At 44.7% G+C, this 27,178-nt stretch overlaps 2 protein-coding genes across 5 annotated transcripts in view; one reads left to right on the top strand and one right to left on the bottom strand.

Moving 5' to 3' along the window:
• The window catches only part of LOC102453472 (opsin-5-like), a 127,095-nt gene extending 117,996 nt beyond the window's left edge, over positions 1-9,099 (bottom strand). Inside the window, exon 1 of one of the 4 annotated variants that reach the window (XM_075920776.1) lies at positions 8,620-9,099. The gene's annotated coding sequence lies outside the window, so the exon portion shown is untranslated. The other 3 variants (XM_075920777.1, XM_075920774.1, XM_075920779.1) reach the window with 3 other exon arrangements.
• A 611-nt stretch (positions 9,100-9,710) lies between these two features.
• CATSPERD (catsper channel auxiliary subunit delta) overlaps positions 9,711-27,178 on the top strand; it is a 29,020-nt gene continuing 11,552 nt past the window's right edge. The window contains exons 1-2 of the mRNA XM_075919822.1: positions 9,711-9,775; positions 11,927-12,035. Coding sequence (XP_075775937.1) covers positions 9,711-9,775; positions 11,927-12,035 — 174 coding nt within the window. The remainder of the gene's footprint in view (positions 9,776-11,926; positions 12,036-27,178) is intronic.

Genomic DNA, 27,178 nt, shown 5'->3' with positions numbered 1-27,178 from the left:
GACCCAAGGTTTAAGAATCTGAAGAGCCCTCCAAAATCTCAGAGGGACGAGGAGTGGAGCATGTTTTCAGCAGATTTAGACTTCAGGAGCAACACTCCTGTGTAGAAACTACAAAACCCAAACAACCAAAAAAAAAACACCCCCCAAAACTCAACCTTCTGTTGGTGGCCATGAGGTTAATGAAAATGAATGTGCATCAGCCCTCACTACTTTGCATCATTATTGAGCGGAACCCAACATCAGCATGGAAGCATATCCTCTGGAATAGTGGCCGAAGCATGAAGGGTTTCAAGTGTTTAGCATATCTGGCATGTAAAAACCTTGAAAGGCTAGCTATGACTATTTATAATGTTACCTGAAAGTGAGAATAATGTTGCTCACTTCTTATTTCCCATAAATGTAAATAAACTCATTCATCCTAGCTACTGGTTATACAAGAAGTAGGACTAAATGGATTTGTAGGCACTAAATTTTACATTTGTTTTTAATGCAGTTCTGTACACAAAAACAAAAAAAAATCTACATTTGTAAGTTGCACTTCCAGGAGAAAAATATTGCACTAGAAAACTTGTATGAGTTTAACTGAAAAAGTTTAGCCTCTTTATAGTGCAAATATTTGTAATAAAAATATGGAATACACTATGCACCTTGTATTCTCTTTTGTAATTCAAGTCAATATATTTGAAAAATGTTAAAATATCCAATATTTATTATTATAAGTGTCAATTTATTACTGTTTAACAGTGCGATTAAAATTGCAATCTTTAAACTCACAATTATCATGATTCATTTTTTAATCATTTGACAGCCCTACTTTTCACTTAAAAAAAATCTATTAAGACAATGTGCATGGGAAAACAGAAGAAGAATCCCCAAATCACAGCTAGTTTTTGCTTTTGCAGGGTTATGTAATAGGTGACAGAAAAGCGCAATGGCATTTTCTGACCAACACCATCTCTCACAATGCGGGTCTGAGGGGATATTTTCCCCCTTCTTGATACATCCTGTTGAAAAAGATTATTCATACATTTCTATAGTTAAAGTCAAGAAAATACTTTCAAATGGGCTTCCTCGGTCCAGCATAAATCTGAATTCTTACCTAATGGTTCATAAGGTAGTTCTTGTAAATACATACATACATTTGAGTTGAGACCTTGGCTGCCATCTCTTACGCAGTCTAGTCTCAATTAAAAGGCCTTGAGACCAAATTTCATCTCTAGAACAGTAACTCTCAACCAGAGTTACAAGTATCCTAGGGGTACACAGAGGTCTTCCAGGGATATATCAACTCATCGAGATAACTGCCCTGTGTTACAACAGGCTACAGAAAAAACACTAGTCAGTACAAACTAAAATTTAATACAGACAGTGGTGACTTGTTTATGTTGCTCTGTATTATAGACTGAAACACAAACATAATATTTATACTCCAAAGTTATTTTATTATATGGTGAAAATAAGCATTTTTTCAGTAATAGCATGCTATGATACGTTTGTATTTTTATGCCCGATTTTGTAAGCAAGTAGTTTCCAGGTGAGGTAAAACTTGGGGATATGCAAGACAAATCAGTCTCTAAAAAGGACACAGTCACCTGGAAAGACTGAGAATCATTGCTGTAGAAGTTCCACACTATGCCCCACACGAGGCCTGTTTTAAGAATGTAAGAGGCATAGTGCTGTCTCTGTGCAGGACTGAATTCAAGGGTATGTGTGTGGGCTCTGATCCTTTATTAGGGTAGCCAGGTGTCTGGTTTTCACTCAGACAGTTCGGTATTTGGGTCCCATGACCAGTAAAAAACAAAAAACAAAAAAACCCAGAAAATTCCTGTTCCCTCAGACAATTTTCCCCTGCTGCATCTGGCGGAGGCAGGGAAGTGAGGAGTGCGGGGAAACCCAGCAGGTACAATTTTCCCCTGCCACGTTTGGCAGGGAAGTGGGGCCATTTAAAGGCATAGCCCCCCCCCCCTTTTTTTTTTCTTTTGCTTTACTTTGGTCTCCTCTACCCACCCCCCCCCACCCGAGAATTTTTTCCCGTGTTTTTTTTTGGGGGGGGGTATTTTTGGTTAAACCATCTGGCAACCCTATCCTTTATGGATATTTTAAAAAGTGTAGTTGAGCATTGTTAATACAGGACTTGGAAGACAAAAAAAACCCCTCCCATATTCTAATCCTAGTACTGACTTCTTGGTTCATCATTTGGCAAACTACTCAAGCCACAATTAGATATATATAGTAGTCTGGAGGAAAGTCACTGGGTAGCACTCTAGATCTGTAAAAGAAAAATAAACACAACATATTCATTCAAAAAAAAATGAAGCCCCCACCACCTACACAGCTTTTGTAATTTCAGTGGGAGAGGAATTAAGGCCATCAGTAGGAAAGCTGAGCTTGGGCCACAAGGATGCGCTGGCTGATGCTTCCCGCACTCCCATTGGCCAGGAACAGCAAACCATGGCCACTGGGCACTGCAGGCAGCCATTCCTGTGGACGCTTAAAGACACAGTTCTGATGAGGAGGGGTGGTCTCAAGAGTTTTGGACTTTGTGTGACCCAGGGCTTGTGCAAGCCAGGTTTCCTTTTTGGACACTAATTTTAACAGAATTCAAATTTTAAAACACACAGACATATATAATACAACTTAAACCACTGGGCCACTTGCCTTTCAGGATATATTGCTCCTGGTGCAAACATTGATTTCACTGTCTTATAGAACTGCAGTGGTAGAACATGAGGTTACCACAAGGAACTTAATCAAAACAAGCATGCATACAAGTCTGCAGAAAAGCACACTCCAGGATGTGATGCAACAAGACAAACAAAACTTGTAAACTTCTCGATCTTTCTCTTCACCCAATGCTACTTGCCCTACTTTCCCACCATCTCTTCCTCCCCTCTTGCTTTTGTCTGAGCTTCTACCTACCTCACCTTGCATACTTCTAAAATGGATTACCCACACTTAACTTTCCTCTCACTTTCTGCTCTCTTTGTAATAGAGAGGTAGCCGTGTTAGTTTTTCCTTTTGTTTTAGCAAGATCAGACTATGTAGCACTGTAAAGACTAACAAGATGGTTTAATAGGTGATGAGCTTACCTGGGCCAGACCCACTTCCTCAGATCAGATTCTGGAAGAGAATTGCCATGACCATATATACCAAAGGAATACAATGAAAAAAGTGAACACATTATTAAACTGACAAATCAGATTTAGTACAGAAGGTGGGGAGCTCATCAGGGTAAGAATAGTCCCTTACATATTTAGAGTTATGCACAATATATATTTTCTATTATATACATATATATATATTTTCCTATAATTCACCCGCTCTGGCCCACCATAAGAAAAAGATTGAGTAATTTGGCCCAGACAGACGAAAAAGTTTGGAGACGCCTGTTCTGAAGTGCATTGAAGTACAAGCTGCATTGCAACCAAACTAGCTGGAAGTGGCACAACAATATTGTCATGAGTAAAGCTATTTTCAGATTTCCACAGTATGGTGTGCTCCTGTGCTGCTTAGAGAGTCTTTTTCTGAGCCATTTCACATGGAGAATACATCCTTCCATAGGAAGCTGCAGAAAGTGCACATGGCTACAATGTCACAGCCAGCCAATTTTGTTTGGTGGGCTGTGGAGGAGTTATGCAGCTATCTGCCACTGGAGTCTGTTATGCTCAGTTAAAACTTAAACGAACTCTTCCGGGACGGGGCAAACACCATGCAGAAAGGGACTGGAGATGAAATACACCTACTCTCTGCCTAGTTCTGTCTCCTTTTGGTAAACAACACTGTAGATTTCACTGCAGTGCACATGCAAGAGTAATGTCTCTGCAAGCCTACTAGTACAAATGGAATAACTTCTACTCCACAAAACCCAGAACTTCCCGCACTTAAAGTGGTCCATTGTACCCATAGTTAGAGGCTACACAGCCACACTGACTACATGCCCCAGAATTACATTGGGCTGCAAAAATGAACAAATACTAAGTTCATTTCCACGGTATTTGTGCCCCTCTGATCCTTTTACTCGAGTACAATTATCTGAGCAATTTTGTTTGTAGCACTATTCACAAAAGAGCAAGTTTGGGGCTTGTAACGATTTACATAATCACTGAAGGAAATTGTTTCTTAGGAAAAGTTACATTTAGGTCACAGCAAAAGCAGTTTATTAAAAGGTTTGGACATTCAACAGAGGAACAAACAACATTTTACTTTCCCAATCAATCCACAAGTCAAATAATCCAAGGAAATGTCAGAGCAAACCTTTTTGTTTGTTTGTCAGACTGAAATGTCTTTGAAAAAGAGAGTACAAATAATTGCTAAGAAAACAAATCAGTATACATCATACTTTTGCCAACCACAAACATACAAAAAATCCTCCTAAAATTAATAAGATTGACTTAAGACGTGCAATTCTAAAATAATGAATTCTAGGTTCTTTTTCTTGCCTTGATTTTTGAGATAGTTTTGGTGAAAAGCTTGAAAACATTACCACAACTATGAGGGCTAGAATGTATTGCTTTTTTTGTTAAATGAGAACTCAAAAATCTCATGGAGTAATCTGAATTAAAGAGATGGATCATAAAGTAAAATGCCAAATATTGTGAGACTCATGGGAACCAGCAATGCTGAGCATATTCACAAGCACTCCACAAATAGAAAAAAAACCCACAGTTGAATGTTTATTAATAAACTTTCTGTTGCATTTTTTTAATCTGGTTCTATTATTTCTTTTAGTTTCCCCATTTGTAAAATTGAGATTTAGTCTCAGGGCTGTCTCGAAAATTAAAGTGCTAAAAATATGAAACGTGTGCCAATATTATTACCTGAAAAATGTGAGAGTAGGGCTATGTCTACATTGCCTAGTGAGTATGCAAATGAGATACAGATTAGCATATCACTGCATGTCATTTGCATAATTTATGCAAGCTCTTTTTGTGCAGAGGGTTTTTGCAGGAAAAAAAAGGTGTGTGGACGTTTTGTTTTTGCGCAAAAACCCCGTTTTCCCACAAGATCCTAATGCCTCTCCCGGAGGGGATGACGAAACTCTGTGTGCAGACCGGAGCCAGCAGGAAGTCTCACTGACTCCAGGCTGCACGCAGGTGTGCCAGCTTTGAAATATACAAGAGTCCCCAAACTCTGAGTCTCCTGCTGACCCTGTGCTCCATGCTGTGCTGCTGCTTCAAAATACCACGCAGAGCCCAGGGTCAGCTGGGGACTCCCCAGCTGACCCTGGGCTCCATGTGGTATTCTGAAGTGGCACTGGGCTCTGCACGGTTTGAAATGCCATGCTGGAACCCAGGATCAGCTTGGAAGTCGTGGCCTGTGCCCAGCTGTGTGGCACTGTTGCTTTGAAACACCAAGGCAGCATTTCAAAGGGGCAGCACCACACAGCTGTGCCAGGGATCAGCTGTGCGGTGCTGCCCCTTTGAAACAGCACCTCAGGGGACAGCTCTCTGCAGCGTTGAGGCAGCATTTCAAAGGGGCAGCACCCTACAGAGCTCGGTTTGGGCTCCATGTGGTCCTGCCACTTTGAAGTACCCCTCTTCTTTTCGTCTCTCCCCCCCCCCCCCCCCTTTGCTGCCTCTATCAGATAGAGGCAGCAAGGTGAGAGGAATCAACTATCTCATAAGTTTTTCTTATTGGATAGCTGTCTAGCCCTTAACATCCTTAGTACAGGGATGACAATGTTTAGTCAGTAAACATTGGTGACAGTTTATGAATGAGAAAACTCATGGAAATTACAGCCATGTAGGTCAACATTGGCATCTGTCACTGTGTAATCAATGTTTTGCAATACTACATATGCATTCTACTATATATTTTGAGAGAGTTTGTGCATCTGTCTTTGAATTAATTTGTTCAAGAACTCCTCCTAAACCAAGAAAATTGGGGGCCACTCCAAGATTTTGTAAGTCATCAAAAGCCGCATTTTTCAGGGTCTGGGATAGAGGTTGGGTGCAGAAGAGAGCCTGTGGTTAGGGCCGGCCCGAGGTATTCTGGCGCCCCAGGCACGGGTGTGCAGTGCCGCCCCTAGGCGCACGCACATGCGCGGGCCCGCCCCCGGGGAGCAAGGCGCATGCACGGCCCACCTATGGCCGCTGGCGCACTGTGCGAGGCCCGCCCCCTGGAGTGCATGGCGCAGGTGCGGCGCAGTCCAACCCAGCCGTCGCTGCTGGCGCGGGCACTGGGCCATGTAGATCCCCGTGGCCATGGGGGAAAGGGCGTTGCTGGCCGGCGCCGTGGAGACGCGGGCGGGCTGGCACTGCGGGAGCCGGGCGCACGGTGCCTGATGGCAGCTATAAGGGATGCTGCGCGTCCCTTACAGCTGCCAGGCACCCCCCATCGGTTGGCACCCTGGGCAGCTGCCCGGCTCGCCCATGCCTCCATCCGGCCCTGCCTGTGGAAGGGGACTGGGGTGCAGGAGAAGGTGTGTGGTCTGACTAGGAGTTTGGCAGGAGGAAGTTGTGATCTGGGGGAAGGGCTTGGGATGCTTGGCCTGGGAAAGGGGTACAGGTTCTAGGAGGAAATTGTGAGCTCGGGGAGGGAGGGTTAAGAAGATATGGATGGAGCTGAAGAAGGCAGTGACCTGGGACAGGGAGTTCGGAGAAGGGAGGTACTGGGGTGCTAGACACTGTTCCCAGCCAGCAGCCCTGCAGGATCCCAAGGTTGCTCAAAATGGCTGGCTGTTCCCTAAGGCTCTCTGCTCTGGGCACCTGGGTGAGGGGAGGCTGCCCGCACCCCCAGCAAAATCTCTCAACTCCCATTAGCTGGTTTCTGCAAAGCCTCCCCCCGGCACCTGGAGCAGAGAGCCACAGGGAGCAGCCAGCTATTTAAAGTGGTGTGGGGTTGCTCAAAGAATATGGCTTGTTCTGTGCCTGAAGGTCCCAGTGAGGGAGAGGGGAGCCATGGGCTGGATCCAGCCCACCTCATCCTAAAGAGCAATGACCACCAAATTTGGTATGCAGCTGCCTCTTAGCATACCTTAAAGCAAGGTAAGAGTTGGTGTGTGCCAGGATAATGGGATGTGCTGGAATGTGTCTTTTTTCAAACCCAAAGGAAGGCCTGTGATAGCAGGAACAGTTGTATTCCCAAATGACCACAGGAGGGCAGCAAGTAGCTCAGCTGTAGGCAACAGCCCCACCACTCTGGGCAGCAGCTGGCAGCCCTTTGAGCCCCCCTCCACCTCCCAAGCCCCTGCTCTGACTTCTCCATTCCCTATCCCCCCACCCACACGCACACCTCCAGCCCCCTGCCCAGAAGGACCCAAGCAAGGCCGGGTAAATCCAGTTATTCAAATAAGGCTGTAGGTATTGATGGAGCTTATAGACTAACTGCAGGACCCTAGCAACACTTAACACTCCTCCTGCGAGTAGTTCACACAGGCACGTTTACCACATGGAGCCCCAAGTTAGGGATGGCACCGGAGACTGGAGAGTGTGGGGGGCAACAGCAAAAGACCCGATAAACACCCACAGCTCCCCTTGCAAACGTAACCCAAGAAGTACTGAGTGAAGTATCAGAGAAGGATCGAGTCTGCATCTCTCGCGATCTCCCTGCTCTCTCAGGCTGGTCTCTGCCCCCCAGTGCGGGGGGTGGGAAGCGGCAGACAGAAATCCGACAAGCCAGACCAGGTGTGACCCAGGCCAGGCGGCGCGGGCCTTTGCTCCCGCTCTGTAACCCAACAGCAGCGTCGGAAGGAAGAAACACCCTCCCCCAGCCAAACCCTCGCGCGCTACAAAGCAGGCGCGAGCCACCGCCCAGCCCGAGGGTGCAGACCCGGAGCGCGCGCCACAGGCGCTGGGGGGAGGGGGAGAGAGACGAGGCGCAAGGCGCCTTGCGTAGCCCGCAGCCTGTGGGCGCCCTGCACAGGCTGCCCGCTGCTCTCCGGCTCCCAGCGCCCGTCCCGCCGGTGCGGCCAGGGCATAGGGCAACCCTGGCTCGCCAAGCTGCCGCGAGGAGAAGCGTGTCTGGCCGGGCAGGGCTGCTCGGACCCTGCCCCACCGGCCACGCTCCCCGCCACAAGGCTCCGGGCAGCAGCTCTTGGCTGCCCCGCTCCAGTCGGTGCCCTACCTCATAGCCCGGCCAAGGCGGAAGCCGAGCTCTCCTTCCCGCCAGCGAGGCTGCTACTGGGTGTCCCGCAGCCCGCTCCCAGGCGCGCTGCAGCTGCTGAAGAGCTACGCGGCCGGAGCGGTGGGGGGGGGGGGGCGGTAAGGGGCTAGCGGAGCCACGTCCCCGCTCCAGCCCCTGATCAGAGCGGGCTTGGGTCCGGGGCAGGCTGATGCTGCCTGCCAAGAGGCTGGTCCTAGCCCTACCCTGGGCGCCCAGCGACGGAGCTAACGCAGCGGCTGCCTCGCAGGGGCACCGACGGCTGCAGCTGGCAGAGCCATCTAAGGGCTGCCCGCCTCTTCTCCCCCTTCCCCGGCGCCGGGACCCAGCGGAATGGCCACGGCAGCAGCAAGCCAAGCAAGTGCCGTGCCCGCTAGGGGGCTCCTCTTATAGCGACTGGGGAAGTTTTCCGGTTTGCCCCCCCCCAGACCCCGGGCTGACCCAGCAGGGCCCCCGAAGCTTGCAAAGCGCAGCGGACGGTGCCCGCGCTCCGTGGCCGGAGGCGAGTGCTGCATTCACCTGGGTGCGCCCACAGATCCTGCAGATCCCGAAGGGCGACCGTCAAAATATCAGGCTACGTCCAGCGCCGCTTGCCCTGCGCCCAAAGCGATGCGGAGCCCTGCCAGACCAGGAGCGAGCGCGAGCCCCCAGCCCCGGCACCTGCCACCTGAGACTCCCAAAGGCACATCTTACAATCTCAATAGGAAACGCGTGGGGCCGCTCTTCTTGAGCTGAAAAGTATCCGGCCCCCCGTGATGCATCCTGCTACCACAGTAACTCTGAAGGCACACACACCCCTTAGATCCTGCCCACTATCAAGCCTTATTCTACAAGGTGTGTTGGACTAATTGTGGTGTGGAGCGAATGGAGCTGCGCCTACTGGACAAAAATAAAAACCCAAACTCTTTCGAAACTGGACTAAAGTTTCACAATTCCACAAAAACATCAGCTCTGCCTTTGGATTCAGTTTGAGTGGTTTGTTGTTTTGTTTTAATGTAATCCCAAATAGCCTACCAACTAAACAGAAAAGAAATGCAGCTGCTCGGATTCCAAATCTGGAGACAAATCAGTAAGATTGCCGACACTGGAGTCTGCTGAGTTTTGGCCCGGAGACTTCATATTTTACCAAAATGGATAACACCTGTTGCTGCTCCTATTCGAACACAAAAATCCAAGCTCCAATATTGGCGTATGAACACATTTCTAGCACCTGGTTCTTGCTGGATCTAGTCAAAAGTAGGTGCACTTAGTTATACACATCATATCCCCCAATCAATCGTGACACGAGCACTAGGTGTTAATTTAAAGGAAGCGATGTACCTAACTACTCTAGAATGATTTAAAAAAATCTCCGATCAAGCGCTTTTTAGCTAAACCACATAAAATGACCGTCCTTATCAGCACATTACTTTCACTGCCAAAAACTAAAATTTTTGGTCTGAAACATGCCAGGGTCTAGAAAGATCTAATGCCTTACCTGGCTTACTGTGACTTCGTAGAAATGCCATGCATTGATGTATTTCATACAGAGATGGCCACACCTGTTGTCTAGCTAGTTAGGTTTGGTTGAATTTCTATTTACGTCGCCCAACTTGGAGCTTGCAGCAAAAATGCCCAAGATCCGGGAGCTCGATCCAGATGCTGGAACTGGGCTTTGTGGCTCTAATGCTGTGATGTACCGGAATCTGGGCTAATGGGGCAGCTACACCTGCTCTCGATGATGGACTTTGGAGCAGAAGGACCAAAGTGCTGGATCTATGCGTCAGATGGAGGTTCGCAGCTCACGGCAGGGCTTTATTTTAAGCCCTTTGTTCTCCAACGTGTGCATCTGTTTCTATTGGCAAAACTGGATTTGGTCTAGGTGTCAGATCCAAGTTTTGGTAGCGCTCCTGCTCGGGGAAGCCCCACGCTCTGGACTTGTTTAGCGCTGCCCGACTTGCAGTCTGATGAAACGGCTTGGGCAATAGGGGCCAACAAATAGACAGGATCCGAGCCAGGCCGTCCCAGTTTACGCCTTGTCACTGTTTTGCTGGCAGTGCTACCCTCCCGGCTGAACTGTCTCCGCCATGCCCGGGTTGCGCGCCACGGACAGGACTATTGCAACAAGGGATTTCAACCCCCGGGGGCTACCTAGCCCTGCCGGAACTTTATTACTGCAAGAGCAAGAAGAGAGGCGGGCGCCAGGGGGCCGCTGCAGTTAGGATACCGGGGAACGCTCCTTTCCTTGCCAGCGGTTTGTGGCCACAACCCAGGATTCTCCAGGTAGAGGGGGAAGAGCCAGGCGGGTAGCGCAGGAGGAATCCCGCAAGGAGACGGTGCAAAAACCAGAGTCAGGCGCACGAGGGATGTTCGCACGCCGGTGCACGCCGCTCCCCTGGGTTTTGTCACTGCGGGTCCCCGGGGGGGGTCTGCCGGGCGCTGGGTTGCGAGTGAAGCACGGGCAAGGGAGGGAAGCACATGACGTGTTAGCGAGCCTGGCCCGACTCTGCCACGTGGGAAGCCGCACTGCTCCCGAGCCGCTGCCCGGGATCACCCGCAGCCCCAGGAGCGCTCCACGTGCCCCGCGCTCCGCGAGCAGGGGCCGGGTACAGCGCAGCATAAGGCTGCAACGTGCTGGCTCGCTGCCTGCCACTCAGTCCGCCCTAGTCTAGCGGTCCCCGTGCTGTGCCCCAACAAATAGAGCCCCTGCGCTCCTCAACCACCTGGCCTGCTGCTACAGACAAGGGGGAGAGCTTCTCTTGGACCAGCTTCTGTTGGTGAGAGACATGCACAGGCAGGCCCCCAGAGAATGACAGAGGCCCAGGCCACTTTGAGTGTAGAGGCCCCATTCCCCCCCCCCCCCCCACACACACATATCTAACTTCTCATCCACAGCGTCATACTAAAACCAAAATAATATATGAAAACAAACACTTGAGACATTATTTATTAACAATTAAGTCATTATAGCAAACATCAATAGCATGTATATTAAAAATGTAACTTTAACTGTGAGTTTCCACTGCAAGCAAAGCTCTTCATTTTAGGAGTGCTTTTCTGGCTTTGTTGTGAATCTAATTGATGTGCAACATCACTGTTAATGTTAAGCATTGAGAGCCCATTCAAATGCTCTTGTCCCACTGTAGATGATGATCGTTCTTGTTTTAACAGGTTGAATGAGCATACACCTGAAGCCACGGATGCAGGGAGACTGACAAAAATACGTAATTCAATTGTTATATTAGGAAATACACATGACAGGCTAAGAGAGAATATTTATTGAAGCATTTCTTTTGGCTTGTAGTCCAATTTAAAGTTGGTGGAATGTATAAGTTTCAGGAAGACAATCTCATCACAGAGATCTCTTTAAGTTTTGTTGTACCTTTGTTGAAACTGTTCAGCCGCTGAATATAGTTCACTTAGTTCTCTGAACTACCAGAGGAATCCAAAAAGGGTACAAATTTGTGACTCAGATTGATCTGTAAGACCAGATTTGATGGAGTTGATAACAACAAAAATGGACTTAATAGTGCCTTTCTGCATCAGATTGAAATGTTAGGCTGCAATTGGTGGAAAATGAAGATGAAATGTCAATACCCTGTGCTACTGATTTAGACTCAGAAAGGATTGTGCCCTACTGATCACGAATCTTTTGAATATCTTTAAGAAGTTGTTCAATGTTATCCTTCCCAACATCTAATGTAGCATTGCATGCTTCAATTACAAGATTCATTTTGTGGATCATTTTTATCAGCTTCATCCATATGGAATAAGAGATTCAAGCTCACAGCCTCTCTTATAGAGTCCAGATGTTCTGGAACTGGTTTAAAACCATCAATTTGTGCAGACCATCTCTTCGATATGCTATGAAGGAAAACAGGCAGATGCTGGTTCAGAATTTGCCACTTTTGAGGACCGCTACTGAAGAGGTCGTACAATTGCTGGATTGTTCCAAAGTATGTGATTGTTTCCTTGCATGATTCAGTGCAATCAATGCCAACAAGATCTGGTGTGTGGTTGCCACAAATGGAGAAAATACATTTTGGTTTTGCTGAAGAAGGACTGCTTGTACTCCATTGTACTTCCCTACCATATTGGAGCCATTGTCATAGGCTTGGCCCACGCAGACTTGAAAATTTAATTTGAAGACTTCCAAAATTTCTAATACACAAGCGGTGATTTCTTTTCCAGTTTTTTCATGAAATTATCCAACAAAATGAATTGTTCTTCAATTGAAACCTTTGAACTTCCTGCAATATTGAACAACCAAGGCCATCTGTTCTTTAGGAGAACAGTCTGGAGTTGCATCAATAATAATTGAAAAATACTTTGCCTGTTGTATCTCCTCAAGAATTGTTGTTTTCACAAACGCCCAAAACAAATCAAACTTATTTTGTATTCTGGTAGACTTATGTTGTATGCATTTTCTGCTCTCTTGTGATTCATGAATATGCTTAGCATGGCCTGATAAAGGTTGGTCATACTTGCTAAGAAGCTCAGATATACCAAGAAAGTTTCCATTTGTAGGGTCACCAATACAGTGACTGGAACAAAACAAAGCCAATCCCCGTTCAAAAATAAAAATAATGACATTCAATATTTGCTCCAGGAGTTTTTTCTAGTTATCAATTTCTGTGTATATTTCACTCAGAGTAAGTTTTCAGTTGAACTGTCAGCTAGTGCTGTTCTACTAGCTGATTGCCATGTAATAGTTATCTTTATGCGATACTGAAGTTTCATGTGCAGGTATTCGGTCTTTCAACTTCCTTTAACCTCTACTGATGCTCCAACCTGGATGGATCAGACAGTACTGATCCATTTGAAGTATTACTGTTAAAAATAAAACAGGCAACACAGTACAGAGCCTGCTTTTCCATACTCCAGCAGAACCAGTCTATTGTGTTGATCTCTCCATTTGGAAGAGCTTTTGTCCCCAGGTGAGTGGGAAAAGCATGATTTTCAACATCTTTCGGTAAGTTACTTGGAATCTTAAAACAACTAATTTTGAGAAACGACCGCATTTGAGGAACACTGTTCTTATCAAGAAGTCCAGTATCAGGTTCTGATGCCACTGTTGTTACACTGTTTCCTGTGCTAGTCATAAGTTCTTGCTCCTGCTGCGCAGCATCTCAGAAGTCCTCATTTTCTGCCTGCACAGTTTCTAAATCAAGTGTAGATTCTGCAGCTATCACTACTGTTGGGATTTCTATATCTTGATTAATGACCTCCTCATTTTGAGGCAGTGGCATTGAAATGTCATTTCTGGGTACAAAGTTTTCATCAGAACTGGAAGTGTCACTGTCAGTATGGTCACTATCTAATCTCTGAGGCATGTTTTCTACAAGAAATGATGGTTTTGGCTTAACTCTTAACTACTGCTTCACTCTGTTGCTTTCGCCATCTCTTACTTGCACCATTTTCAAATCTTCACTTCATTTTTATAAAGGGTTTCTTTAAAAAAACACAGTAACACACAATAAATTAATTCACTAAAGGCTATTCGTTATACAGAATTTTAATTGTAAATACTTGGCAATTAATAATATATAACAACAGTTTGGGGTTGTTATTTACTATGGTCTTTATGGCCTTATTTCAAAGTCTCAGAATTTTGTCTGCTCATATGTTCCTGTTATAAAATTCCTCTAATAACTACTGCGTTATTATGAATATGAACACAGTCCGATTGCCAGATAAGATATAAATTTTTTAAACAACGAGAATTAAAAATTTAGCACCACAAAAAAGCCTTTAACGGTGAATCTAAAACTGGATGAAGAGGTAGCTTACAACTGAGCCTGATATGGTTTTTGTATATGGAGACACATGAGAAAAAACAGGAATATGAAAATCACCTTTGTAAATAAACATTAATTTAAAGGTTAAACTCATCCTCAGACCAAGCAAAATCACTTTACAGTAACAGAATTAATTAAGACTTTCAAAACCTCTAAACTATGCAAAGACTGTAAACAGTGTTTCATAATGTAGAATCACTAATCACAGAAGCTACTCCAGTCTCCAGTCAGGCAGATGAAAATTCAGATGTGACCAAAAAATTGGCGAAGGCCCAAGGTCCCACAATGATTTAAATCATTTTTGCAGGTATATATAGCTTCTTTTGTTGTCTCTGTTATAACTGCAAGGTGTATAATAAATGGAAATGACTTAGTAGAAAAATGTCAAAATTTGAGACCTTTTGTCTCCTGAGCCCTGGGCTACATGTCCCCCTCCTTTTCCCCTCCCTCTGATAGGACCTGCACACATGTTTTCCAGCCACACAGCTCTTCTGCAGGGCTGGGAAACTCCCTGCACTGCTGAATACAAGGGGAAAGAGCACAGCATAAATCATTAACACAGTTCAATAGAGGATTCAAGGTGCAGTGGCCTATTAACACCCCTCCAGACTTAGGGAAGAATAGAAGGAGAAGCAGGGGGGGCTAGCAGGTTATAGATTGTTGCCGTAACTTATCTATCACCATTGGTCCAGCTATTAATACCTGAGGTCTGGTTCCAGTAAAGGCATGCTTTCACTCAGGGCTTTTGTGCAAGTGATGGATAACCTTATGTTTCTCCCAGCCTTTAGCATTCCCCTCCCAGAGCAGCAATTCTGGCACTTAACTACAACTACACAAGGGCTTAAGAAGTCAGCCAGTGTGTGGCTCCAGTGTGTTCCAATGCGGACTCAGCCATGGGCTTATGTAAACATGAAAACTAACTGTTCATGTTTTATATCAAAGCCATGAAGAATATTTTCTTCTGACCTTCACTAAATTATTCACTTGGCATAAAGCATCAAGAGGAATTTACTGGCTTCCAAGGGCTTACTCTGGTCTCATTTGCATTTTGAAAGGATGCCAAAAGGTAGTATTTAAAAGAAAAATACAACACCCTAAAATGAAGTCAGTCAGCAGTAAAATTACTTTTAATCATTTGTTTTAAGTCTCTAGGGAAACATAAAATAATAATTACACTCAACAAATCACTTGTTGTGTTCGTCTTTAAGGTGCTGCTAGACCATGTTGTTGTTTTAAGTTTTCCCAACAAATCATTGCTGCATTGCTCTTTATTATTTTTATGGTGAAAGGGAGAAGTGTAAACAGAAAAGAAAAATATTTTGTTAGTCTTTGAAGTGCTACCAGACTATTTGTTATTTTTTAAGTTTTTCCTGTTACAGACTAACTCAGCTATCCCTCTAAAGAAAAAAAAATGTGGGCCCTATCTTTCAGCATGAAGTTAGTCACTTTCAAAAGGACAAATAGAAAGAAATAAAAGTAACACAAAACAAATTCATAGTAACACTTCCTTATGTGCATTTATGTTGGAATGAAAATTAATGTTTAGATCGGAACCATTTTTAAACTGGTTCAGATGTTAAAACAAAACAACTGAACAAATACTATGTCTTACACACACACACACACACACACACACACACACACACGGGCTGTGTCTACATTGGCACCCCTTTCAGGAAAAGGGATGCTAATGAGACCAGTCGGAATTGCAAATGCCACGGGGGATTTAAATAACCCCCGCAGCATTTGCATGAACATGGCTGCCGCTTTTTTCTGGCTGGGGGTTTTGCCGGAGAAAAGCACCAGTCTAGATGGGATCTTGCGGAAAATAAGCCCTTTTCTGGAAGATCCCTTATTCCTACTTGAAAGATTCTTGAAAGTAGGAATAAGGGATCTTCCGGAAAAGGGCTTATTTTCCGCAAGATCCCGTCTAGACTGGCGCTTTTCTCCAGCAAAACCCCGAGCCGGAAAAAAGCGGCAGCCATGTTCATACAAATGCCGCGGGGGATATTTAAATCCCCGCAGCATTTGCAATTCCGACTGGTCTCATTAGCATCCCTTTTCCGGAAAGGGGTGCCAATGTAGACACAGCCACAGAGTGTGGAAGTGTATTAAGGGAAAACAGCCTATCCATTAATGAAATTGCCGCCAGATACCACCATTCATTCAAGCACAAGATAATAAAGGGAATGGTCTTGTGAACAGAAATGCTTAACTTTATATATGAGAAACAGTGGAACTGCTCAGCAGGTGTATTAAGTTAAATCTCTTTAGTATAATGAGGTGGGAAAGGGAGCGATTTCCGGGGCCCCGTGACTCCGAGGAGCCTGGGTTACTGCCACTGATGCTATAGCAGCAGGAGCAGCTAGACTACTAGGCCCTTTAACTCCTTGTCAGAGCCCTAGGTGGCATGCTCCAGACAGTGCTGTGGGGGAGGGGAGAGTCCAGGTGGCCCTTCCATCCAAGACCCTACTCCTTCCAGGAGCATGGAGCTGGTACCCACTTGTCCTCATACACCTTCCCCAGAGGCCCAAGAAAATCTGTCAACTCACCTGGGTCTACAAATCCCATATTGAACATGAGGGGGGAGGAAAAGGAGAATCTCCTCTGTTTGGAAGCAAGCAACTTTATTGCAGTCCTATACAGCTGCCAGTCATGGAAGCAGACATCCACAGTAGCACCCAATGAAGGAAGCAAGGACTGCCATAAAGGGGAAAGTGCAAAGAAGGAAAGGGAGGCAGAAAGGTCTGCAATAGCAAGGTGGTGACAACCAAGTACCAGACTGCCTCCAAGACAGGCTCTGACTCCAACGCTGGAGCACCCATGGAAAATAAGTAGCCAGCTCCCTCCTCCCACCCCAGTGCTTTCTGTTCACTGTAGCCAGCAGTTTTTTGGTACCCAGAATGGTCTGGAAGGAGGAAGAGGAGGAGCAGGGATGGGGAGCACTCAGAGGAGGGGCAGGAAGAAGTGGGGCAGGAGGTGTAACCTGGGGCAAAGCAGGGGGTTGAGTACCCCGAGGCTTAAAAGAAGCAGACATCTGTGATCCAAGAATAACCACCAAAGACTTCAAGCCCAAAAAGCAAAGGACTTAATTGAAGATGAGGGTGCAGAAACTGATCTGACTGAGTGCAAACTAAGGAGGATCAGTTAGGAGAAGCTGAACCCCCACCCCCCAAGAGGCAATGACAGTGAACAAAGGCTATAATGATCAGAGCTATAATTGGTAAGTCCAACCCTCAGCTCAACCAATTAGCCCTCATTAAACAATCAGCTATATGCCTCCAACAAGCCTGCTCTATTCTTAAAGAGTCACTAAATATATGATTTTGTTTATGCAGGTTAGTTTTTGCATTAAAAATGGCTCTTTGATGAGAGGAAATGGGTTTTGCCCATGAAAGCTCATGATACTATCTATTCTATATATATGTGTTAGTCTCTAAGGGTATGCCTACACTGCAACACTATTTCAAAATTACTAGTGCTATTCTGAAATAACTTAGTCCACATCTATACAGAAGGCCGTTATTTCGAAATAGTGTCAAAATACTGTCAAGCTGGAGGACTTCTTACTCTGACTCCTGTAACCCTCATTATATGAGGAATAATGGAAGTCATAGGAAGAGCGTTCTGTTTCAAAATAAGTGTTGTGTAGATGCTCCCCATATCTTATTTCGAAATAAGATAAGCAATTGTCGTAGCTCAATTTGTGTAGCTTATTTCGAGTGAAGCCTTGCAGTGTAGACGCACCCTAAGGTGCTATAGGACTATTTGTTTTTTAAAGTTACAGACTATGACAGCAATCCTTCTGAGACCTATAAATCAGTTGTCAAGCTTGTTCCTGTTCTCATTTAATTCAGGGATGACAAAAAAAAACCCTTTTATTTCAGTGAAAAAAATATCAATTCAGTAGTTGACATTTATCACAAACCTGTAACAAGTAAGGTGGTAAGCAAGGGGCTCCCTCCACCTATTGTGTAGATGTTATTGGTGTTATTTTAATGTTTTCCTAAAAATGGTGTGTGTGTTCACATAATTAGTTCATTCTGGCATTGGTGGTTTATTAGGCATATGGGATGTTTTCTTTATGAACATAAAAGACAGGCCATAATATAAGTCTCTAATTAAAGAGAATACATAACCTCACAGAGGGAGGTCCATCTGCAAGAGCATTCTTCTAGACAAACCAAAGGAGAGGAGGAATATTTATATTGTGTCAACCAGGAAATAGGCTTTCATGTTTTAAGTATAATTACACAGATATTTTCAGAAAACCATCATGTAGAGCAGCCAGTGTTTTTGGCATCACTGTATAAACTGTTATGCCCTTTCCTTATTCCAGCCAGAGCTCTTCATTCTACAAAAATTTCCCTCCCTAGTATAATTCTTGATCCTGCCAGTCATGTGTTCCTTTTTTCTGCTTGGAACTAGGCTTAACGCCAATGCCTCTTCACATTCCAGTGCTTGACTTGTTCTCTTCAGCCCAGATAACTGACATAAGAGGATGTGAACTGATACTAAGACGACTTTAAGCAGGCATTGGCTACACTGGAAAGATACAGTGCAGAAAATCAGCTCCCAGAACTGTAATTCTCGAGGTGCCCACATTGGCAAGGCACTTAGCGTGCCCTAACTCCACCGTTGCTATGCCGTAGGTAAACTACCTTTACAAAAAAGCAAAAAGCTTTCTGCTCAGTGGCTACAGCACTGGTGTGCCAGTATAAAAACTTCCAGGCTGTGTCTACATTGGCATCCCTTTCCGGAAAAGGGATGCTAATGAGACACTTCGGAATTGCAAATCCACGGGGGATTTAAATATCCCCCGCGGCATTTGCATTTACATGGCTGCCGCTTTTTTCCGGCTCTGGGTTTTTGCCGGAGAAAAGCGCCAGTGTAGATGCGATTCTCCGGAAAATAAGCCCTTTTCCGGAAGATCCCTTATTCCTACTTTCAAGACGGAGCCATGTAGATTAGGATTGTAGGCAAAGGGAAATGAAGCGTCGATTTAAATAATTGCCACTTCATTTAAATTTAAATGGCTGCCGCGCTGAGCCGACATCGTGGGATGAGGTTTACCGGGGAGGTCGACAAAGGGCTTTGATGTCGACCGCGAAGCGTCCAGACTAGCGCGCTGAGCCGACAAATAGCTGATCAGCTGTTTGTCGGCTCAGCGCGGCAGCCATTTAAATTTAAATGAAGTGGTGATTATTTAAATTGCCACTTAATTTCCCTTTGCCTAATAAACAAATCTACATGGCTCTGTCGACGGAGCCATGTAGTCTAGACATACCCTAGGTGTGTACATATGAGAGACAGTGCTTAATTTGTAATGAAAGAGGTGACCAGGCTCAAGCAATTTTTCACATTCACAACTGATACCACAAGCCCTGTGTCTCATTGTTTCTATTGTTAAACCTGCTGGTGTTATTCTCCCTTACATTTCCCGATGCCCCATGAAGGCATTCAGGGGCACATCCTTCAGCCACACTAACAGAGCTATGACAGTTTACATTAGCTTTTCCTCTTTGTCTCATGCAGTGGATCTGTCCAGGAACGATAAGACTTCTGGTATTTGCACAGTCATTATTTCAATTACGTCTGTGTGAGCTGGAAAGTGCCAAGCAATTCCATTACTCAAGATCAAGCAACATAGTTAGCATATACTTTTCCCTTTGAAGCATTAGCTGATTCTGAAGTCACAGGCCAGTGCAGTAGCATTTCATCTTTTTCATTCCTTCCTTTCCTTGGCCCAGCAGCAGTGAATCTCCCTAAGGCAAGTAGTCTGAACCACCCAGTTGGTCAGCAATAGTCAGTTGAAATGCAAGGAAGCAAAAGCCTGGTTCAGTCAGAGATAAAGATCCACCTCCATGTTCACAGTGAAAATAAGAATCAAACTAATCCCTAAATATAGTTGTCTATTAAGTCCCGTAAAAATAATAAAGAAGATACTGCTTGGATTTTTTCTGTAATAAAAAAGAGTGTTAATTTAATACAGTATATCCATTTTTATACCATACTTTATGGTTAAAGCCATTGCCTCCAGTACATTGCTCCTTTTTCAAGTCCTTTCTTTACCAATATGTAAAACTATTAAAATGCAGGCCTGAATATGCACAGGAGAGTCTTGAATTTAAAAGCAGCCATCAAGTAGGTCTTGAATATAAAGCTACGCAAAGGATATGTTTGCAGCAGTGTGCTCTAAGCACTCTCTAATCAGACCAAAAAGGAAAGAGCAATCAACTGTCCTTATGTATTGATAGCTGGAAACAGTAGAATCTGCCTGCTACAGCAGTGGGATACATGGCATGGTCTAGTCAGAAGCTAAGCTGTGAGGATAGAGGGGATTAGCTGGGACTGGTGGCAAACAGAAGTTAGGGGTTTATTTGCCAAGCTATGTGTGATGAAGAAAAAGCTAACAAAGTGAGGGTATGTCTAGTCTGCAAGCTTTTTTGGAAGAGATCTTCCAAAAAACTTCTTTTGAAAGAGCGCGTCCACACAGCACAAGCGCATCGAAAAAGCGACCTGCTTTTTCAAAAGAGTGTCCACACAGATTGGATGCTCTCTCGCAGAAAAGGCCACCTGGAACCACTTCAGCCAGGGCATTAGGTCAGCAGTTGCGTCCAGGTGCTGTTGCCTAAGGCTACCTGAAACGTGTGCCTAAGGCTACCTGAAACGTGTGTCCTGCAGAGGACCCCCTGGACAGCCGTTTCTCAGGTTCTGCTGCGTGCTTGCCTACCTCTACAAGGGACAGCAAAGCTTTAGCAGTGCATGCTCTTGTTGCCCAGCTTTGTTGGACACCACAGCATTCTTTTTATTTTTTTGTTTTGCTATGGAGCTGGAGCTGCCTGGGCTTACGATGGCCCCACACAGCCATGCTGCAGCTTCTGCAGCAGTTCCAGCAGACTGTCTTGATGATCCTGCCCCAGCTCGACTCAGAGCTCATCTGTGAGACCCACTGCCTGAATGCAGGAGCAATGCCCTTGCCCCCGCTCCACACAGTCAAGAGACAATTCTGGAGGCTGGACACCAGTTCTGAGTGGTTGGCGATAGAGCTGTGTGCCTAGCTCGCCCCTGCCCTTCAGAGATGTGATACCCACCTGCGGTCTGCCATCCCCCTGGAGAAGTGGGTCACCATTGCCATCTGGAAGCTCACCACCCCCGACAGCTACCGGTTGGTGGGCCACCAGTTTGGCATGGGGAAGTCCACCATCGAGGTCCTCTTCATTGAGGTAAGGCACTCTCGGGCTGCAGTCCCTGCAGGGGGGAGGGGTTCTGGAAAAGGGGGACCCTAGGGAAAGAGGTGTGGGGGGAAGGCCCGTCCCCAGGGCTGTTGTGCTATCCCACCCTCACACAGCCCTGCTGCTGGATGGGCAGCCTCATAGAGGGTGGCTCCTGCGGTGTTTGAGGGGGATGGGCACCTCCCAAGGGCTCAGGCACTCCCTCTCATTCTACATTGTATGTGTTTCTTCGTCTCCTTTTGCAGGTGGTAAGGGCCATCAACTCCGTCCTGCCGCACAGGGTCATCTGCCTGGGACACATGGACCCGATCATGACTGGATTTGCTGCCCTGGGCTTCCCGAACTGCGGAGGAGCGATCGATGGGACCACATTCTGATCTGCGCACCACAGCATTGAGCCACCCAGTCCATAAACATGAAGGGCTATTTCTCCATAGTGCTGCAGGCCCTGGTCGACCACTGTGGAGAGTTTCTGGACATTTTTGTTGGGTGGTTGGGCCGGACACACAATGCCCGCATATTCAGGCACTCTAGCCTCCACCACAAGCTGGAGGCTATCACATTCTTCCCCCAGCGGGACTTTCACATGGGGGATGCCACTGCTCTTCTCCCTGAGGCCATGCCCTCCTCTGTGAGCAGGAGCAATTTGTCCTTGGAGCAGGGAACAGTGCTGTCCCAAGAGAAAGGCCATGTGTGGGCTCCACAGTAGGCCCTGCCCCACAGGGGACCCGAGGTGCCCACTCTTTGATATGCAGTGCTATATACAGATATTATTACTTTGGGTCACAGAATGCAATTTTGTTCTGTAGTGGAAAGATAGCTAGATGACTTAAATCTGCCTGGTCTACCTAGACACTAAATAACCCTTGAATCATAGCAGCATTTTAAAATTTGAAGTAGGTTGACATATTTGGGACAGATTCTGCATTCAGATAAGTCACTTAGTATTTGTTTAGTTTCTCTGTTGAAATGGAAATGGGAGAAGCTGATAAAATATGTAGTTAAGAAACCTTGGGATTCTTTCATCCTCTGAACAGTGATGTAGGGAAAGATTTTCAAAGGTATGTGCCTAAAGATGTGAATGGAATTTTCAAAGCATTCTAGAAAGTTAGGCACTTAGCTCCTTATTTGAGTTAGGGACCTCCCTAATTCTCCAGTTATGTGCATGAACAAAGTCTGTAACTGGCCATAAAACAAAACTCTTTGGCTACCTCTACACTACGAGTTTTCTCAGCAAAAAATATGCTAATGAGAGACTCATTTGCATGAATATTAGAATACTAGGACTGGAAGGGACCTCGAGAGGTCATCAAGTCCAGTCCCCTGCCCCCATGGCAGGACCAAATACTGCCTAGACCATCCCTGATAGACATTTATCTAACCTACTCTTAAATATCTCCAGAGATGGGGATTCCACAACCTCCCTGGGCAATTTATTCCAGTGTTTAACTACCCTAACAGTTAGAAACTTTTTCCTAATGTCCAACCTAAACCTCCCTTGCTGCAGTTTAAGCCCATTGCTTCTTGTTCCATCCTCAGAGGCCAAGATGAACAAGTTTTTTCCCCCCTCCTTATGACACCCTTTTAGATACCTGAAAACTGCTATCATGTCCCCCCTCAATCTTCTCTTTTCTAAACTAAACAAACTCAATTCTTTCAGCCTTCCTTCATTGGCCATGTTCTCTAAACCTTTAATCATTCTTGCTGCTCTTCTCTGGACCCTCTCCAATTTCTCCACATCCTTCTTGAAATGCGGTGCCCAGAACTAGACACAATACTCTAACTGAGGCCTAATTAGTGCAGAGTAGAGCGGAAGAACGACTTCTCGTGTCTTGCTCACAACACACCTGTTAATGCATCCCAGAATCATGTTTGCTTTTTTTGCAACAGCATCACACTGCTGACTCATATTCAGCTTGTGGTCCACTATAACCCCTAGATCCCTTTCTGCCGTACTCCTTCCTAGATAGTCACTTCCCATTCTGTATGTGTGGAACTGATTGTTCCTTCCTAAGTGGAGTACTTTACATTTGTCTTTATTAAACTTCGTCCTGTTTACCGCAGACCATTTCTCCAATTTGTCCAGATCATTTTGAATTATGACCCTATTCTCCAGAGCAGTTACAACCCCTCCCAGCTTGGTATCATCTGCAAACTTAATAAGCGTACTTTCTATACCAATATCTAATGATCTATGAATGACTTGCCAAAAGAAAAAAAGAAATCCAACAGTATTTTTGGCTGCCTTGTAAGTAAAAGTGATTTTGTTTTTTAAAACACATTTTGTATCTTTAGGTTGCTTTTGGTAAAACTGATAGACCTGGCAGCACAATGCCAAAAATTCAAAAGAGTGGTGCCAATACTTTTCTTCTGAGTAGTTCTGCTGATATCAGGAAACAAACACAAGTTTTGTCTAAAAATTATATCCTATCATTTTTTGCCAGTCTGTAGAAAAAATACATTAGTGGCATTGGGGTAATACTAAAGTCACTAGAACTGTTCTAATAAAGATAGTTGATACAAAGAATATTTTAAGGGAGATTTCAAAAGGTATTCAGAATACTTGCAGAGTCAATAACTGGGACTCAAACCAAGTAAGGTATCAGAGGGGTAGCCGTGTTAGTCTGAATCTGCAAAAGTGACGAGGAGTCCTGTGGCACCATATAGACTAACTGAAGTGTAGGAGCATAAGCTTTCGTGGGCAAAGACCCACTTCGTCAGATGCATGCATCTGACGAAGTGGGTCTTTGCCCACGAAAGCTTATGCTCCTACACTTCAGTTAGTCTATAAGGTGCCACAGGACTCCTCGTCACTTTTGCAAACCAAGTAAGAGACTTCCATTAATGAAAGCTTCTTCCTCTTCCATAGATTCCAGGCTACCTAATTCTTTTTTATGAATAAATGTTAAGACATTTTTCCATAATGTCAGTTTTTTGATGAACAGCAATATTATTCGTCAAAAAAAAAACCCCCACACCCTGCTAAGCACATTGTATTTGTAACTGGCTTTCATTCATCTTCTCACATCAATCTCTCTTATTTTTCATCAGTTAGGTTTCCTTTGTACCAGACCCAAGATTGTGATGAAATTAGCCCCAGTCTGAATTTTAATGAATTAGATATAGATTGATTGGCCTCCTCACAGAACAGAAACAGCAACAGGAGGTTGTCGTTCTAAGGATTTTAAAAGAAAAAAATACCGCAGATACCAAAAGAAAATGATAAAGAGGGATGGATAGGGAAATCTACCCTCAAACATATACAAGAAAAGAAGATTATGAATGCACAATTAGCAATTAACAATCAGAAAAGATAAACAACTGTCAACTGTTTTAAAAGCATTGGTTAAGCTAATGAGAGTATCAGAGAGCAACTATATCTGTCATATCTATATAATATTTCTAGATAACCTTTCCCTTTCTCATCCAGACATCAGTGATATACAGAAAATATTATGTATAATTAGACATACCAGCTGTTCCAAACAAGTATTAGTCCATGGGCAGAATAATCTGCTGTTTACCTACTGCCTGTAGTTTTTATAGTTACACTGTCAAACATCATGATGCACCATCCTGAAGTAAGGTACTAGCATAAGAAGTGGTAATTGTCTGGTTCTGGGGTGTCATCAGGGCCAGATTAAGACCTTTAGAGGCCCTAAGCACTGAAAAGATTATGCTCCCCCCCATATGTAATTCAAAATAAAAACAATACTATGCCGTAAAATAAAATTTTATTTTTCGAAATGACACGAAACTTACATGTATGCTGAAATTAAAATAGCTTCTTTCTGGATTTTCTGATTGCAAAATTCTGGATAAGTTCATCGAAGCTGACTCGACGAAGCATGTCCACTTCCATACACAATAGGGAAAGTGAATCAAGTCTGTCCTGACATGTTGTTCTCTGAGGGTTTTTTATTTTTTTCAGCTAAGAAAAAGAGCATTCTGTGGAGTTCTGATTTTTCCCATGATGACGACTTCGATGCTTTTTTTGAAATATCAAATATCAAATTTTTTCAAAAACAAAAATCTCATTTGTTTTCATGCCCCTGCTTTGCTGGTGCCCTAGGCACATGCTTAGTCTACCTATTGGGTAATCCAGCCCTGGGTGTCATGTTTGTAAGGCAATGCTCCCATTAAAAGATGCCACACTTTGTTGGATACAGGACTGTTTCGGAAGTGGGGGTAGGAGGGTGAGATGGAAAGCACAGCAGGTTTTTCTAGTCATCACAGAAGTTTCTGTCGGCCTAAGTCCACTGAAGTCAGTTGTGTTACATCCACAGCGAATCTGTTCACACATCTTTAATTAGAGTGACCTTTTCTCTCCATTTTGACTGATGCTAAATATACCATTTGGCATGAGAAATCTCAATTTGCCTGGCACTGGACTATGTCTAAATGGGATGCCATAGAACACTATATAAATGCATAGAGATTGAAGGTTGCACAAGTGTCACAGGGTTCAGTACTCACTACTGTGGTGGTTCCTTAGGGCCAATTCAGCGGGATTAATTCATGCATTCTGACACCCTCTTCTTTAAAGTTTCTCACTTCCAGGGTGTGGGTGAGGTGTGTGTGTGTCTCTCTCTCTGGAAAGAATTTACTCCCACTTATAGCTCAGCCCTCTGCTCATGTCACTACAGGGCTCCCTGAAGTATCAAACTCCTACTGGACAAGCTATCTGGGGTAGTCTTATGCTCCACTGCCCCTATGTTGCATCCCCAGGGGCTGGTAGGGCAACTTAGGCCAACCCATAACTGACTTCCAGCCCAGGGACCCTATGGCCTACAACCATCTGCTCAACCTCTGACCCCATTGCAGTTTCCCTGGGCTGTTTCCTACCTTGTCTTCCTATCTTCTATCCCCTTTCTGGGCTTCTTTTGCCTCTGCTTCTTCCCTGTGGCTATTTCACTTCCTCGTGGGTTCTTGCCACAGTTTTTATTCCAAGGCAAAATCTCAGGGTTTACACAACAGCTCTCATTGGTCTGTGCCCAACACCCCTTTTCTCTTGAGAAGTGAATGCAGGACTCCTTCTTTCCGGGTTCCCTTACCAATTTCCTCTCTATGACTAGCCTGGTTCCTCTGCCCAGTTGGGCTTCATCAGCCAATAGACCTTATCAGCCTCGACTCTCCTGTAGGTGCAACCTGTCCCACAGTTCACTGTCCCTTTTTACTTACTAAGGCCTTGTGTGGGATAGATGCCCTATCACAACAAGTAATTTACAGATTAAAAGTAAAATGATAAATTATTTTGGATTTAGGGACAAGGGAAGATGCAACAAATAGATTAGCTCAGGGACATGTCTTAGAGTAGTAATTTCAATTTCTCATGTTAGTTTATCATATCACAAGGGACTTTATAGTCACAGACTCTGACTTTTATTGAGAGCTCCACCCCAAGGCAATGTACCTGCTCTGTCTTGAAGCCACTTTATCCCTTCCTGTGGGGCCCTGCTCTCTTTACACTCCCATCTGCAACCTCCCCACAAACACCTCCCGCCAGCTGCCAAACACCCGTTTGTTTCCATGGGTGCTCTAGCCCCGGAGCACACATACAGCAGTGCCTGTGTTTATAGTGCAAAATGTAAAACAGCAGTCCTGCTCATAACATGATTAGGATGAAAGAATTCCTCAGACCTCAGGCAGAGCAGTCAAAACAGAGCCACTAAGGAGGCCTTATATTGTGCTAATGCACACTGAAAACAAGTAACTGAAGAGCTTTCACTGGCCAAGTAATATGCTCTGTGAAATTAGTGCTCATGTATAGATCAATGCTTGGGCTTTGCATGATTTTTCCACTAGTTAACTTACCACAGAGTCCTTGATGTAATAACCTCTGTGCATAAAAGCCAGCGTGAGAAAATTATAATTAAATGTATTACAAGAACTATCACAAGCTGGGTTTAATTTAGGAAGCATTCCTTGACTATTCCTGGCTGTATTCTGGTATTATCATACTTATTACAGTTATTACTTGATGAGCATGAACTCTATCTTCTTTTTTCTATTGTATTTTTAAAACAGTAAAGAGAAGCAGGGATGATAACATAGAGAGCAGTGTTT

The sequence above is a fragment of the Pelodiscus sinensis genome, chromosome 2 (assembly GCF_049634645.1).
Source record: "Pelodiscus sinensis isolate JC-2024 chromosome 2, ASM4963464v1, whole genome shotgun sequence".
In the NCBI taxonomy this organism is placed as follows: domain Eukaryota; kingdom Metazoa; phylum Chordata; order Testudines; family Trionychidae; genus Pelodiscus; species Pelodiscus sinensis.
Note: the sequence above shows the minus strand (reverse complement) of the source record. Positions and strands in the feature narration are given on the sequence as shown.